This window comes from Rhincodon typus, chromosome 16 (genome assembly GCF_021869965.1).
Source record: "Rhincodon typus isolate 14 chromosome 16, sRhiTyp1.1, whole genome shotgun sequence".
Lineage (NCBI taxonomy): Eukaryota > Metazoa > Chordata > Chondrichthyes > Orectolobiformes > Rhincodontidae > Rhincodon > Rhincodon typus.
In genome coordinates, this window is record NC_063347.1 from 18,746,434 (window position 1) to 18,763,566 (window position 17,133).

The 17,133-nt window shown below is 37.8% G+C and overlaps 1 protein-coding gene across 1 annotated transcript in view; it reads right to left on the bottom strand.

Moving 5' to 3' along the window:
• Window positions 1-17,133, bottom strand: part of iars1 (isoleucyl-tRNA synthetase 1) — a 125,975-nt gene that overhangs the window by 73,759 nt on the left and 35,083 nt on the right. The window contains exons 5-11 of the mRNA XM_048606306.1: window positions 14,584-14,778; window positions 10,321-10,407; window positions 9,088-9,171; window positions 6,346-6,490; window positions 5,988-6,108; window positions 4,138-4,229; window positions 3,472-3,549 (exon numbers count right to left, since the gene is read on the bottom strand). Of these exons, the coding sequence (XP_048462263.1) occupies window positions 3,472-3,549; window positions 4,138-4,229; window positions 5,988-6,108; window positions 6,346-6,490; window positions 9,088-9,171; window positions 10,321-10,407; window positions 14,584-14,778 (802 nt within the window). The remainder of the gene's footprint in view (window positions 1-3,471; window positions 3,550-4,137; window positions 4,230-5,987; window positions 6,109-6,345; window positions 6,491-9,087; window positions 9,172-10,320; window positions 10,408-14,583; window positions 14,779-17,133) is intronic.

Consider the following 17,133-nt stretch of genomic DNA (forward strand, 5'->3'; position numbering starts at 1 on the left):
CTCTTTTATCTCCCTGAGACATCTGAATCCCAAAATGGTAAGCTGTTCATCATGTCCCTCTCTCAACCAAGTCTCTGCAGTAGCTACACGTATTAATCCGAGCTCTAAGTTCAACTGCCTTACCTGTCATACACCTCACGTTAAAACAAATGCACTTTAAACTGCTGTGTTCAGCAATCTCTCCATCCGTTCTTCCTTTTAGCTTGACTGGCCTTAGTCTCTAACTTCTCCTTGATCATTTCATTTGCTGAGCTACTACTCTGTTTCCAAACCCCCTGCCACACTAGTTAAACTGAGGATGTTACCAAGCATGGTAACGAAATGTCTGCAAAACAACAAACCAGCTCAGCGAGCCTACCAACCTCAACCTCATCTCTAGTCAAACCCTCCCGAGTGACGCTAGCAAACGTTCCTGCCAGCATATTAGTGCCCCTCCAATTTAGGTGCAACCTGTTCTCCTTGAACAGGTCCCATCTGCCCTGGAGGACATCCCAACGATCCACATATCTGAAGCCCTCCCTCCTACACCAGTTCTTTAGTCACATATTTAATTGTATTATCTTCCTATTCCTAGCCTCACTAGCATGTGGCAGAGAGTAATTCCTGAGATTACAAACCTAGAGGTCCTGCTTTCCAATGCCCTACCTAACTGCCTGTACAGGACCTCATCACTCTTCCTGTCATTAGGATCAATGTATACCACAACCTCTGATTGCTCACCCTCCCTTCTGAGAATATCCCATGCCCACTCAAGAATGTGTGACCTTGGCACCAAGGAGGCAACACACCATTCTGGAGTCTCTTTTGCAGCCACAGAAATGCCTTGCCCCTGTCTATACAGTTCCATATTTCCATAGTGGTTAGCACTGCTGCCTCACAGCACCAGGGACTCGGGTTCAATTCCACCCTCAGGCGACTGTCTGTGTGGAGTTTGCACATTCTCCCCGTGTCTGCGTGGGTTTCCTCCGGCTGCTCCAGTTTCCTCCGACAGGTCAAAAATGTGTAGGCTAGGTGGATTGGTCATGCTAAATTGCCCGTAGTGTTCAGGGATGTGAGATTAGGTGGGTTATAGGGGGATGGGTCTAAATGGAATGCTCCAAGGATCGTTGTGGACTTGTTGGGCCGAAAGACCTGTTTCCACACTGTAGGAATTCTAAAAGAAAATTACTTCTTGTCTACTGCACTTTGACCCTCCCTGCTGTATAACAGAATCAGCTGTGGTGCCATCATTCTGGCTGCTGCTGTCACCATTCCCCAATAGGCAAACACCTACCTCCAACAGTATCCAAAACAGTATACTTGTTCAAGAGTCACAGGGGACTCCTGCACTGTCTGCCTGCCCCTTCTAGCAGTCACCCATCAATCTGCCTGACCTCGGATGTGACCACATCCCTAAAACTCCTATGATGTTTACTGCCTCCTGCATGCTCCTGAATGTGTCCAACTGCTGCTCCAACCGATCCACGCAGTTTGACTGGAGCTGCAATTGGACACACTTCCTGCAGATGTGGTTGTCAGGGACATTCAAACTGTCTCTCGTTTCCCAAATTCCATAGAAGCAAACTACACTGCTGACTGCACTTTTGCACCTTCTAGCAACTACTTAAGTTTTAAAAATTCTATTAAATTAATTTACAGCTAATTAGATGGTCCCTTGTGTTAGATTCTCACTAAAAAAAAATGCCAACTACATTACTCTAAACAACAGTCTAGGTACTACTCTAAATCCCAGGGCTGTACTACTCTACCACTAACTTAAATTCCATTACTCTAAACTCTTATGGGTATGAAAAGGTTAATGGAAGTCAAAGATTAGGAAAAAATAAACCACTGACAACTCCTTAGCGATCAAAAGCCCTTCCAGTCTACAGTAACCTCTGGAATGGTTATAAGATTCTCTCTTATTGGTCATTGTGTGGCAAAGATCTTTTCTGATCCTATTTTGGTTGTGGGACATGATTAGAGTCTAAACGTACTTCCTATCTTCTATTTTCTGATTTTGATATTTTATGCCTCAGTATGAATTTTCAAGCTGATAGTCTGAAGAGACTTGCTGCTTTTTTCCTGTCCACTGATGGTCCAAAGTAGGCACTGTGCAGGATCAGACAGCAGATTTGAGCAAGTTGTTGCTCAAATGCTTCCAAAGATTTTGTGGGTAGCTGTCTGTGAGTCAACATTAGTTAATACAAAATTCAAGTCATTATTCTTAAAGTCTTCAATATATATTTATATCACATGGCCAAATTGAAAAGACACATTTTTGAGCATGCTATATCAACACTGAACTCTTACAACAGTAATCAATGATTACACTCAGTATGGAGCTGATTTTCAAAAACGTTACATATACAGCAAAGTACATGAGAAAATAATTTGTTCAGAAAAGGTATAATTGATAAAGATTTTTAGCCAGTAATTATCCTATGTTCTTCAAGCATTTCTTGCACATAATTATTTTAGTGATATCACCTAAAGCAGGGAACAAAACTATGGAGCTTAATTTTAAAGGTAAAATGCCAGGTCTAACTTCGATCAACCAAAAAAAATTCAGAGAAAAGGCATGTGTGAGAAAATTGTGCTAGTTGAACCTAATACTGAAATTAGCTTTGAATGGTAATGAATGATCAGTTTTTGCCTAACTATTTCAGTGTAAAATCGATAAGAATCACTCCCAAATGCCCCAACCACACAAAGATTTAAGAAATTTGAGGATAGGTTCTGCCTTTATATCCATTTCCTGTAAAAACTGGGACTAAAATGAAGCATAACAGAAGCCAGTTCAACTACTTCATACCATATGTGGACCAAGGACAAAAACTATTTATTAGCAAAGTAAAAAGCATAACTTGCAGTCAATGTATGAAAAATTTGAGTTATTGGCAGCCAAACTCCCTCAAATCATGTTTGAGAACTCCCATATACAATGAAGCTGTTACGACATGCTTGTTGTTTACCTGGGTCAACAGCCTCTACTACCTCACTAAAAAAATTATCTAAACCTTTGTTAGGTATCCATGGTTATAAGTAACTCTAAGACCTTAGATATGCTTATTTAGTTAACAAAACCTTGTCATCACGTATATGCTTAGCAGTTAGCTGAAATAAATTCAATCACAAAAAAGCTAACAATCTTAAAACAAGCAAAAACACTTCTTCTGAAAGATCTCTCAGAAGCTCAAGTAGAAAATACATTAAATAGAAGAGGATCAACAACAGTGGCATTTTAACCACGTAACTATTATGTTACTAAATCAGAAAGACATGATTTAAAAGGCAATTGTTGAACTGATGCATTGTGTTGCATGTAAGTAACAAGTAATTTATATGTAGAATGAGACATTGAATAATTATAATAGCACCTTGTCCGAGGGGAAGGCAAGAAAAACAGGCAAAAGTGAACAATTTTTCAACAACTGCACAAATTTCAGATGCAAACATCATAAAAGTAAAATTATTGTTAAGTTTTCATACCATCAGCCGACACATGGAGAACAAAACACTGAACAGGGTCTCCAAAGCCCTTTGGCAATCTTCTACGCCACTTTCACCCTATCAAAGAGAAATTGTAAGCAGAATTACCAACAAATTCTCCTCTCTGAAACGCAATGATTGTTAAACGTTGGTAACCTTTTAAAGTTGGGTTATCTAAACAGTATTTTTATGGAAAGATGCTCCATGCCCTATCTATTACTAATAACCATCACAAACAAGAATCTAAATTTAATCCATACATAACGCCATTGATACTGAAACTGTAATTCATGAGCAGGTCTCAATCATCAATGGAAGAGGAACTAAGCACAAATCAAGGTGAGCTAATTCACTCAGAGATAGCAAGAACTGCCGATGCTGGAGTCAGAGACAACAGAGTGTGGAGCTGTAGGAATACAGCAGGCCAGACAGCATCACAGGAGCAGGAAAATTGACATTTCCGGTCGGGACCCTTCTTCAGAATTTGGGTCCCAACCCGAAATGTCAACTTTCCTGCTCCTATGACGCTGCCTGGCCTGCTGTGTTCCTCCAGCTCCACACTGTGTTATCAAGGGGAGCTACTTATCTTTTATTTAAATTGTAAGAAAGGAAATAGAAGGGCTTAATGAAGATGATCTCCATTCAAGGAAATTCAAAGTTTCCTACCTTTAATCTTTTGCGGTTCATTCGCACATACCAATTTGTCAATAAGTCCACAAATTTTACTAGTCTTGGCACCACAGTGTAAAGTCTATATGCTGTAATGAAAAGGTATTTTTTGAACACTAATTGATAAATATGAATGCAAATCTGAAGTTTTCACATTTTAATGTGATTAGCTCAATATATTTATAAATATAAATGATGAATAGGCATTAAATGCATTTTAAACATTTTTTTTCTAAATATAAAGTTAATTTCCAGCTGAGAAGTTATAGTTTATCAATATGAACAAAGGATAATACCCAAAGCAGTTAACGTTTCAGGATTGGACAAGGTGACAAAAGGAGGTCTCAGACAAATGGTCTCGGATATCCAAGTGTTTTCTTCCCCCACCACCCCACCACCCCACCACACCACCCCACCCCCCCACACCCCCCACCCCCCCCCCCCCACCCCCCCCCCCTCCCCGCCCCCAAAAAGGATTATGGATTTGGGCAAGACTGCAGCAAATTGTCGGGATTCAGATTGCAAATTTCAGGATATGGGGCAAGATTGGAAAAACTCTGTCATTGACGGTACAGCATGGATACAGAAAGAGAGCAAATATCCCATGCAGAAGAGTTAGAAGAATTGAGAGAAAGGTGAGAGAACATTCATGGATTTTGGGCCGGTTAGTGTTACAGAGGGGTGGAACCAAAAAGGAAACTGAAGGGAATAGAAATGACCTTAAATTTGATGTGTACAGTAGTGGAATGACTAAGTGGGATAATGTTTAAGCAATGAAGATAAGTTCTAGGTGGCATGTTTATCCATGCCATTGCTCAGGAGATCAATGAGAAGAGCCCTAAACAAATCAAATCAGAGGTAACAAAAACACAATGTCAGTACCAATACCACAGAAGATGAAGTAGATACGATGACATGCAATATTTATGAGATGGAAATTGTCTTCTTGGTGGATTGCACAGAAGGATCAAAGTTCCTTTCAGGTCAAAGAACTAAGGGCACAAAACATTGGGTTGAATATGAAAAAAAGAAGATAGCTGGCAGATTGGGGGGTAGGTGGGGATTCGGGGGCTATTTAAAGCACCACTTCAAAGAGACAAATTGATCAAATGTCTGCTTTAATTTAATTAAATGGTGGAGCCGAATAGGCACAGCCAACTTAAACAGAATTCCATAAAAGGAGCAATGAAATTATTCAAATATTCAGCCATCAGGAAAGCAATACCATTCTTCATGACACTGTATAACTGCAAGCTTTCCTTCAGTGTAGCATCTTTCGTGACTTCAGGACAGCACAAATATTTTACAGTCACTGTTGTAATGTGGGCAACGCAGCAATCTTCCTCACAACAAGGTCCCACAAACAGCAAAGTGACAATGACCAGATAATCCATTTTTTAATAACATTGATTCCAGGATATATAATGGTCAGGACATGGAAGAATTCCCCTGCTCTTTTACAAAACAATGCCATGAGATCCTGACTTGAGAGAACAGAAAAGATCATGGTTCAGTGTTTCATCGTTTCATCTGAAAGATAGCACCTCCAAAAATGTGGCATTTCCTTAGTATTGCAATAGATTTTGCAAAATTTAGAGAGTTATGAATTTACATGGGGATTTATTCTTTTTTTTTCAAATTAGACATAGACCTGGACTATGGTGAGAGTTGAATGAGCTTTTTTTGCACCTTCATTATGATCTTCAAATTACCGAGCATATATTGTAAAAATAAAGTGAATTATTAACCCTGCACTAAATACCCTGGAAAGGAATATTGAAGATAACTAAAAGGTAGTTACGGTAATTATATTTTTTCTTTAAACATTTCGCCATTTTCATGATTACCTTCCATTTCTGCCTTGAAAAACTGAATGAGTGATTGCGTGAATGAAAGTATCCATTTATCCATAATGTTATCACTGTCCTCAATGGTACTTTCATTGAAAAGGAACTGGATACCTTCTTCCTGGAATGAGAAATTTAACAATAGTTTAAAAATAACTGAGCATTCTACAGTACACATCATAGTACATATCACAGTCCACTTTAACATTTTCACATTTAAAGATATATATTATGACATTAAGCTAATATTTCAATCTACATATTTCTATACACTCGGGTGGAAGTGTACTTAAAAAATTCCTGCAAATGTACATATTGTTATATCTATGTGGAGTTGCATGGAAATATTCTCCTGTACCTTGTGCAGTCTCTGAACATTCTGAACAAGGAACCTGTATGCATTGTACCAAGGCAAGAAAACATCCTTCAGAATATCTCTCACTCCTTCCTCTTTAAAGCGTAAATTTTCTGCTCTCACAACTGGGGAATTAATGAGGTACAGCCTGCAAAAGAACATTTACACAGTTCATGAAAAAAATGGCACACATAGTTAAACACAGTTAAAATTACGTCTATACAAAATTTCTGCAAAATAATGTAAAAAGTTTTCAAATGTAAATGCAATTATTATTGCAGGATATCTTGTCTTTAAAAGTAACTTTGATGAGTAATCTGCAAAAGCATGATATACAAATTAAAGTAATGAGAAACTTGTGAAAAATTAACTTATCTTCAAAGGTGTGCCTTTCTTCAAAATAGTCTGGTAATAATTATATTTCCTATCATACCATTAAAATAGATTAAATATAAATTGCTAAACAATTAAGATAAACAAATTCAGTTAAATAATGTTATTATATCTCACCTATTTGACAGAATTCACTATTTACAAAAGATACTCAAAGAAGCGTATTTCACTTCTAGGCAGACAACGTCATTTTATATTAGGAATTTAATCATAAATTGGCAGTTTAATGATGTTTAACAGACTTCACTTTCTGGTTCGGTTCAAACTTTAACATAATGTGACAGATTATATTCGTGTAAAATGCATTACTTATAATTTACCAGTATTTATTTGAAAGTCCAATGTTTTTGATAGGAAATTTGCTGAAATTGGTTTCCTACAACTATTATCTTTACAATCATCTATTTTCATAACCACATGTCAAAAGTATTAAACTAGTACAAAGAAGGAAAACATTTCTTAGACATATACACAAAGTTAATCATAATTTAGATTTGTGAATGTTTTAGGTCCTACTATGATGACGTGATATTTCAAATCGACTAGGAGATTTTTAGGAGTATTTAAATAAGGGAATTTATTTAACCAAAGGATTCAGTCATAATGCACAAAGAAGCACAGGCGACACGGTGGCTCAGTGGTTAGCACTGTTGCCTCACAGCACTAGGGACCCAAGTTCGATTCCATCCTTGGGTGACTGTGTATACGGAGTTTGTACGTTCTCCCCATGTCTGCATCGGTTTTAACTGAGTGCTCCGGTTTCCTCCCACAGTCCAAAGATGTGCAGGTCAGGTGGATTGGCCATGCTAGATTACCTGTAGTGTTCAGGAATGTGGAGGGTAGGTGCTTTCACCATGGGAAATGTAAGGTTACTGGGATGAGGTAGGGAGGTGTGTCTGGGTGGGACACTCTTAGGAGGGTCGGTGTGGACTTGTTGGGCCGAATGGCCTGTTTCCACATTGTAGAGATTCTATGAACAAACTGTGCAGTTGGTTTCAATGTAAACTGTCCACATCATGCAGTGTGAATGATGTTAATTTGAAACATGATGCAACTAGAAGTGCATTAAGTAACCACAAGCAAACAAAAAAAAAATGCAGGATTGGTATCTGCCCATTGTCATGGCCTCAAGTTATCTATTATATCTTAGTCGCTATGCCTAGAAACAGTGAACAATGTAGAATAGGTATTGATCTGTAGAACTGTCGTGGAAATAAATGTAGGAAACACTTGAAATTTCAAGAAGGGATAGGGAAATTCTGTATAAAACAGAGACATAGTTAAGTTATGTAAAACCCAAAAGAACTGCAGATGCTGTAAATCAGGAACAAAAACAAAGTTGCTGGAAAAGTTCAGCAGGTCTGGCAGCATCTGTGAAGGAAAAAACAGAATTAACATTTCGGGTCCGGTGACCCTTCCTCAGAACTGGTGGTGGCTGGGAAAACGTCATTTTATATGCAGAAAATAGGGAGGTGGGTGGAGTAGGCAGTAAACGATAGGATAAAGCCCGAAGAGAGAGAAAGACCGTTGGACAGACAAAGGAGTTGCTAACGATCAGGCTGGGAAGGGGAATAGTTGGAACTCTCCCATGTCCCAGCACCCTATCCCACACACCACACCTTGTTACCACATAGCCTGCCATTACACACCCCCTTTTGTTAATCACTAACAGTCCCCATTAACAACTATTCACCCTCCCAGCCTGATCGTTAGCAACTCCTTTGTCTGTCCAACTGTCTTTCTCTCTCTTTTGGCGCTGTCCTATCGTTTACTCCCTACCCCACCCACCTCCCTATTTTCTGCATACAAACTGATGTTTTCCCAGCCACCACCAGTTCCGAGGAAGGGTCACCGGACCTGAAACGTTAACTCTGTTTTCTCCTTCACAGATGCTGTTAGACCTGCTGAGCTTTTCCAGCAATTTTGTTTTTGTTCATAATTAAGTTATGGTTTTTGGGTATAAGAAATTGACTCAAAATAGCACTATTTGAAGTATTTTAATGGATGAGGAGAAACAGGAATGCTATAAATGTGATAAAATTGACAGATTATCTAGACAAACTGATAGACTGAACCTCCCTCATTATTCTTAATTACTGTAAATGATGTTCTCATTAGTACTTCAATTGTACACCCAATTTATCAGCTTCGGCATCTCATATCACTTGAATACATGTACTCAAGATCATTTGAATTGCTGAATGAGAAAAAAAATGTTCCCATAGTCACTAGATACAATACAGTAGAGTTGTTGACCAGTGGGAATCTCTCACGCTGAGTTAACAGGTCAATATTGTTCAGAAAAAGGCTTAAAACACCATGTACACTGTCATTAGATGATGTACATTTTACCTCAGTGCATCTGCGCCATAGCTGTTGACAACATGCATCGGATCGGGATAGTTCTTTTTACGTTTACTCATTTTCTGACCATCGCTACACAGATAGGAGAACAGAAACATGATTCACTAATCACATTTTATTAATTTCATGCATGTCTGCATTGAAAATAAAAGAAATGTTATACTTACACAGAATTTATTTCAAGTTTGGTTTTTATCAAGGCAGCAATATCTTACTAATTCCAATTCTGACAAGATCATATCAATGGTGAAGTCAGCTTCAGAGGTATTCTAATTTATTAGCATCAAACATTCAACCATATTTTCTTTATTGTTTAATTAACTTCTTTGGCAAAATTCTTCTCTTAGCACCTAAATATTATGTTGATTTCTCTTCAAGCCCAGTTCTCATTTCCTTTAAATCTACCCTTACTTCCACACAAAAAAATAACAAACACTCTATAGGCACATCCAACATTACATATTTAAAAATCTTTGTGGAAAGGCTTCCATTCAGTGTATTACAATTTCCTCCATTTCCTCAGAAAACAAAATATTCATTGAGAATATGAGCTAGTTAATTCCACTGCAGGAAATGAAATTAATTTGACATGATTAAGGCCAATTGCTTTTGAGTTCCAGATGCAGCAGAATGCAGAAAAACCCAAACAAATTTTGAGCATCATTTCTGACAACTCTGAACAGATTCTATTCTCCTCTCATATTATCATTCATCTCAACTGTCTCTAACCGTGCCACAGTGTGAGACCAATGCTTCCCATAGCTTGTCACAAATATTTTATAAGTTAATACGAGGATAACGTTTGGAACTGAATGAGCTCAAAGCTTTTTCAGCCTTTTACCTATTATCACCCTCCACCAGTCACCGCTGCCACTTCAAACCTACAGGTACCTCCCAAATGTGAAGTCAGCTGACCAAGAAGAGAAATGGGTAAAACTACTGTAATACTCCATCCAGACTACAACAGCTGCTTAGGAAAATCAATTATAATTTAAACTGGTTACAGTAAAGTTAATGCTAACAGTTTGATCTTTTAATGATGAGTAATCAATGTTTACAACACCCAAAATATTAACTAGAACATGAATGCTTAACAGAAAACAATGTTTCAATTATAAGAGATAATTATGCTGCTAACCCCTATTATAACTTTTGATAATACTGAAAAATCAAATATAATTTTAATGTTTACTGATGTGGGAAAGTTAAACAAGGGCATACCTTGCCAGTACTAGACCATTGACTATTACATTCCTGAAAGGTGGTTTTCCAAACAGAGCAGTAGACAGTACCAATAGAGTATAAAACCTAGAGAAATACAGTTTATGAAGTTAGAAAGTCTGAGTAAGTTTTCTGTTATAATATTAGGTTCTGATTCAAAGAACATCAATGACTTATACTCACATCATACAATGCAATACTTCACTAAATGAACTACATTTCTTCTTTGATTTAATAGCAGGAGAACACCGTTTGACCTTAGAGCCCCTCCACCATCAGTAAAATCATGGATGATCTCTAATCCGCGCTATCATCTTAATTCTTAGTTGTCAAAAATCTATTAATCTCTGCACTGAATATATTCAACAGCCCTTTGAGAAGAAAATTCCAAAAAAGAATCTGCAATCTAATTACACCTAATTTCAGTTCTTAAAAAGTTGTTTGCTTATTCTGAAACAGTGACACCTAATACTTAACTCCTTAACTAAAGGAAATATTCTATTGGTGTCCACCCTGTCAAATCCTTTTAAGAATTTTATATATCTCAATAGATCACTTGTAATTCAAAACTCTCGGAAATATTAGTTCCTGTCTACTCAACGCCTATTCATTGTAATGGCAGGATTGTACATGGATCAGCCTTGCCAACCTTGTCTTGTGAATAATCTCTCCCTGTGTTGTTTCCACTGCTTAGCAGATAAAATAATTTACAAAAGGTGACACCAAAATTAAGAGGATATAGCCATCAAGAAAGAGTGAATAGATGGGGCTTTTTAAATCAAAGTAAGTGAGGTGACTTCTGAGGCCTTGAAAATTAAGAAGGGTTTGGAGGGTACATGTAAGCTGAATATTTCCACTTGTTAGAAAGTCTTAAACTTGACAAGTGGAAATGTTGTAGCACCACCAATAGCATGAAGATGCCACTACAGCACGAATTCAGACAGGGAGCTTCCATTATAAATGTGCATGTAGAAATTTAAATGAAAATACAATAAAAAGGGGGAAATGTAATATCAGATTTTAACTTGCAGACTGAACTATGTTTACACATCCCAGTCAGTTACCTCCTAACTTCTAAATCTACTTCACTTTAAAATTACAATAGGTTTCCACTTCATGTGCAATACCTCAAAAGTTTGACAAATTATGTTGAAGCCATGCCCCCACCACACACACACCGTAGCTTGTAATTTTACTTAAAATCAATGATTTTTTAAAAATCTTGACAATACGAGAGGAAGGTTCTTTGCTCAAAAATTCAAAGTATGAATATTCTGAAAGTCGGCAGTTCAGTTTAATTCTTTAGAATATGTATGTTTCTTCAATAAATTGGAGGAAATGCATTCAATCTCCAATAAACATTTTTCCTCCAATATTTTTCTTTTGTGACAAATATTAGTCAAAATGGTTGTGTTTTAATATCAGAATCTGAACAGTCATGGATGGTATGGAACACTGTGCAATCTCAAATATCCAGCATACAAGTTCAGCAAATGTTGGCCTGTATTTCAATGGGAATGGAATATCAAAATAAGGAAGCCTTGCTAAAATTATACAAGGCACTAGTCAGACCATAGCTGGAATAGTTTGAACAGTTTTGGGCCCTTATCCAAGGAAAGTTATATTGATATTGGAGGCAGTCCAGATAAGGTTCACAAGGCTGATATCGGATACGGAGGCACGAACTTATGAGGACAAGTTGTGTAGGTTGGGCCTGAACCCATTGGAGTTTAGAAGAGTAAGTGACATGCAAAATTCTTAAATGACTTGACAGGGTAGGTATGAAGAGATTATTCCCCCTTGTGGGTAAGTCTAGGACCAGAGATCATAATATAAAGAGTAAGGGGTCACCCTATTAGCATAGAGATAAGAATTTCATCCTTCAGAGGATAGTGAATTTGTGGAATTCTTTACTGCAGAGGGCTGTAGAACAGGTCATTCAGTATATTCAAGGCTGAGATAGACAGATTTTGAGTCAGTAAGAGAATCAAGGGCGATGAGGAAAAATCAAAAAAGTAGAGCTGAAGATTATCAGATCAGCCATGATCACATCGAATGACACAGGAGACTCAATCAGCTGAATGGGCTCCACCTTATGGTCTTATCTGATCGGTTAGTTGTGGACTGGTTAACTATTACTTGGTGCTCACTCTGCTTGATATCCAAGTAGTCTTGTTTTGTAGCTTCGCCAAGCTTACACCTAATTTCTAGGTATGCCTGCTGCTGCTCCTGGCATGCCCTCCTGCTTTCTTCATCCTCCTGATTTGATGGTAATGGTAGAGCGGGGGATATGACATGTGATGAGATTCTGTGGCTGCTGGTGGCCGACAGCACCTCCGGTTGCTTGATCTGTTCGAAGTCTTTCTCAGGTAGCTCAGTCCAAGTGCTACACAACTCCATATTCTCAATGTGAAGACAGGATTTTATCTCCACAAGGACTGTGCAGTAGTTACAGTTACAGATACTAACACGGACAGTTGCATCTGTAACAGACAGACTGGCAAGGAGAAAATCAAGCATGTTTTTCCTTCCTTTAGCTCTCTTACCATCTGCCACATACCCTGTCAAGCAGCAACATTCTTTTGGACTCAATCAGCTCAATCAGTAGTGATGCTGCTGAGCCATTCTTGGGGATAGACTTTGAAGTCCCTCATGCTGGGTACATCTGCACCCTTGCCATTGTTAACAATGAGAACACCCTCCTTCATGTATTCTGGCACTATCACCATACTACAAGGGATAGACTGTCTCCAAGTGGTGCTCAACACTGGATGAGTACTGAAACCAGGGCCAGGGCATGGTCATCAGTTGGAGGTTACCTTGCTCATGTTTCATCTGGTGCCATGAGACTCCCTAGGGTCCAGCATTAACATTGAAGCATCCAAGGACGACTCTCTCTCAACTTTCTATCACTGTGCTGCCACCCCTGCTGGGTCTGTCCTGATGGTATTGATGTTGTCTAGGGGATTTTGTGTAAGGTAAAATTTCATGAGTATAACTATGTCTGGCTGTAGTTTGACTAGTCAGTGAGACAGCTTTGCTAATTTTGGCACTAGCACTATTAGAAAGGAGAACTTTGCAAGGTTGACAAGGCTGTCTTTGCTGTTATTGTATCCAGTGCCTTAGTCAATGCCAGAAGGTGCATCTGGTTTCATTCCTTTCTTTAAACTTGGTAGTAGTTGATACATCTGAATGGCTTACCATTTCAGGGGCCAGTTAAGAGTTAACCACACTGTTGTAGCTATTGAGTCATATGTAGGCCAGATCAGATAAGGATGCCAGTTTCCTTCCCTAAAGAATATTAGTAAACTAGATAGGCTTCTACAACCACTGATTATGGTTTCATGGTTATCATCAGACCATTACTTCCAGATTTCTACGGAATTCAAGTTTATCTGCTGTGGTGAGATTCGAATCAGAGTACACAGAACATTAAATTGGATCTCTGGATTACTAACACAGCAACAATACTGCTGGCCATTACTTTCACCAGATCTATATTCATTTATTTTGTTTGCTGCAGTAAAAACCTTAAAGCATGAAATCTTGACCCTTCGCAATTGATGTTGGAGCTGGGAAAAACATGCACTGTATTTTTAGAATATGATATTGACTTCTACAGGGATCATAACATTTTACAAACTCTAACATCTTCACAGGAAGAAACAATTTCACACATCATTATAGTTCGCTACTGAAGCTGACAAAAAGTGACTGAACAGCAATTCTAATGCCTATTTTCTCAATTACAGAAAAATGATTTCATCTGAAATGTAGCATTTTTTATTCAAAATATAGGATTAATTCATTACAAGTTGAAATTTAGTGTTCAACTACAACTATTTAATGTTTTCAATATTTCTTTCAGTCTCTATTTATTTTCCACCTTGCAGCACTTAAGCAAATCAAAGTTTCAAATTTTTTGTGAAATCTCACTTGAAGACCACTAAGGTAAATGTAGGGAAAAATCAAAATATATTGGTACAATAAAAAGCACAGCTGAGTGTCTTGGGTGATGATATATTGTCATGGTAGTACCAAGCCTTACATAACCTGGAAATGTGATGTACAGGAACTGGTCACAAGAAGAGAAAAATGTTCTATTCTCACCCATGAACAATTCACTAAAAGGATTAAATTTCAAATTTGAGGTAAGTGAATTGTTAGTTTCAATTATACTGCACCCACTTGAATACTCCAAGTTTATGGAATTAATCACAAGATAACAGAATTGAATTGCTACAGTAGCAATTACTTCTTTACCATCCTCTTGTTTGGTCAATTCCTTCAGCAATGAAGTCTGCTGGGAAGGTGTCTTCAAACTCTCTTTTGTTTTCGAAAGGATAGTGAACCTGAGCATATGGCATGCTTCCACTTTCAAACCAGCAATCAAAGACCTCAGAAACTCGTTTCAGAACACCTTTTCCACAGTTTGATGGGATTGTGATGTTATCAACACTGGAACATAAAGTATAATGATCAATGCATCAATGGAAAGTTTGAAAAGGCAAGTAACAATAAGCAAATATTGCATTCTGCAGGAAGCACATTTATGACCACAAACATCATGCGTTCTGTGTACAACAATGACTGTTCTTTTAAAGTGCTTCAGTGGCTGTAAGGCACTCTGGGAAATGCTAAGGCCAAAGAAATGTTTTATAAATAAAAATATATCATTTCTGCATTACAAATAATTTTCCCTATTTTGGAAGATATAGACCTTTATATCAGGACCCAAGCAGTCATTCTTTATGTATGGACAGACATTGAACATTCAATTAGCTATTTCAATAAGGACAGTGATATAGCAAAGCCAACAGCAAAGCTTATTCAGTGTTAACATGGATATGTTCACTAACAAGAGCCAAAACTGTAAATATGCAATGCTATTCCTGCTTTCTGCTCCAGAAGCATGGATATCTGTTATGATGCTCAGACAATGGAATTATCCGTTACCATCTAGGCTGGGAATTGAACACAGAAGCCTCCTTATCGGAATGGTTCAGCAGCAACAATGTAACATGTCTGTAATTTCTCCTTCAACGTGATCACCCCAACAATTAGATAACAGAGTAACTTTACTTAGATCCACAAATAATGATGCGACAAAATTTTTTAATCTACAGTTCACTCACAAAATTGTATTCTGCACATTTTTCCAACTTCCATTTTCATTCAGAGAAAATGATGGATATGGAGGAGAAAGTTAAGACAGCTTCTTCCTCCACAGTTGCTGCCAGACCTGATGAGTTTATATTATTTTGTGTGTTTGTTACAATTGTCTAATGTTTATAATCACCTAATTATTGGATGAGCAAGACATAACTTAAACAGGTGGGTGCTACAATTTTAACATTTGTTTTGTGATCTATGATGTGGAGGTGCCAGTGTTGGACTTGGGTGGACAAAGTCAGAAATTGCATTACACCAGGTTATAGTCCAACAGGTTTATTTGAAAACACAAGTTTTTGGAGCCTCAGTCCTTCGTCGGGTGTTAGTGAGAGAGGTAGTATCAGACACAGAATTTATAAGTAAAAGATCAAATGTGCACACCATTGATGAGGATGTACTAAAGAAACGTAAGAAGCTGTTAAATCTTTAATCAGTTTGAAGGCTTTAAACAATTAATATGTAAATCCCCGAATTCTTTTCGATGCATGTTAGGTGTGAGACCTAGTTTAGAATCTGTTTGTATTTTAGTTTGGAGTCAGACTGGTTTTATTTCTACAGTAGGAACTTATGAAATGCCACATTGACTGACTGTCTATAAATTGTGTGCTTTTTGAACAAAATAAAATGTATCTGCAAATACAAATTCACCCCATAGATTCACGTGTGTGTGTGTGTGTGTATGTGTGTGTGTGTGTGTGTGTGTGTGTGTACGTGTGTGAAAGAGTGACAGAGAGAGCGGGCGTGACAGAGGGAGGCGGGGGGGAGGGTGTGAGATCTACTCGATCTTGCATGACATTATACATATGAAATGAAGGGCATAGGTTTTTATGGCAGGGTGCACTGATGTGATTTTGTACCAATTTTCAAGACATGCTTGTTTGTATATACCTAGTGTGATTTTCTACATTCACATATACACCTGAAATTGCCTATGTGAAAATACTACGGATAACAGTGAAGAGGTTATGATGAGGCTGTAGGCAGATATGGCACGTAAACCAACCATTTAAATCAAGATGAAATTTAAAGTAGAAAAAATGTAGAGTGATATTGTGACAGAAATGAAGGAGATGTAGTGTTACAGGGCAAGACAGGAAAGTGGCCACCATGAAATCAGTCATAATTTTCTTAAATGGCAAAGCAGGTTCAATGAGCCAATCACATACTGCTATTCTTATGATCTCAGAATTAGAGCTCCGGAAGCTTGCAAATGCTTAGGATGGCAGAGTCTGGGGCAAGATCATGAAAAATTTTTTACAGGATGAGATGGATTGTCGATGAACATGCTGGTGGCTGATTGCTCTCTTCAGACAATTATGAATGTTCCTTCGTTGAATATATTTAGACAGAGATTTCAGGTCTCAAGAAACTTAAGGATTAGGAAGCAATCAGGAAAGTAGAATTGAGGGAGAAGGTCATCAAGGGACCAAATGGACTACTTTTGCTCCTTTTACTCAAGTTCTCAAACAATAAATATAATCTATTCCTGAGTTTTGTTATCAGTTACATTACTGACATCCTTCACACTAAACTTGAAGAACAAAAAACAACTTATATTCCAGATTGGAATGGCATTGTTTGGTTTTCAGGACGAGGTAACCTTACAGCTGTGGCTTCTTTCAAAAAGCATTTTATTTTTGT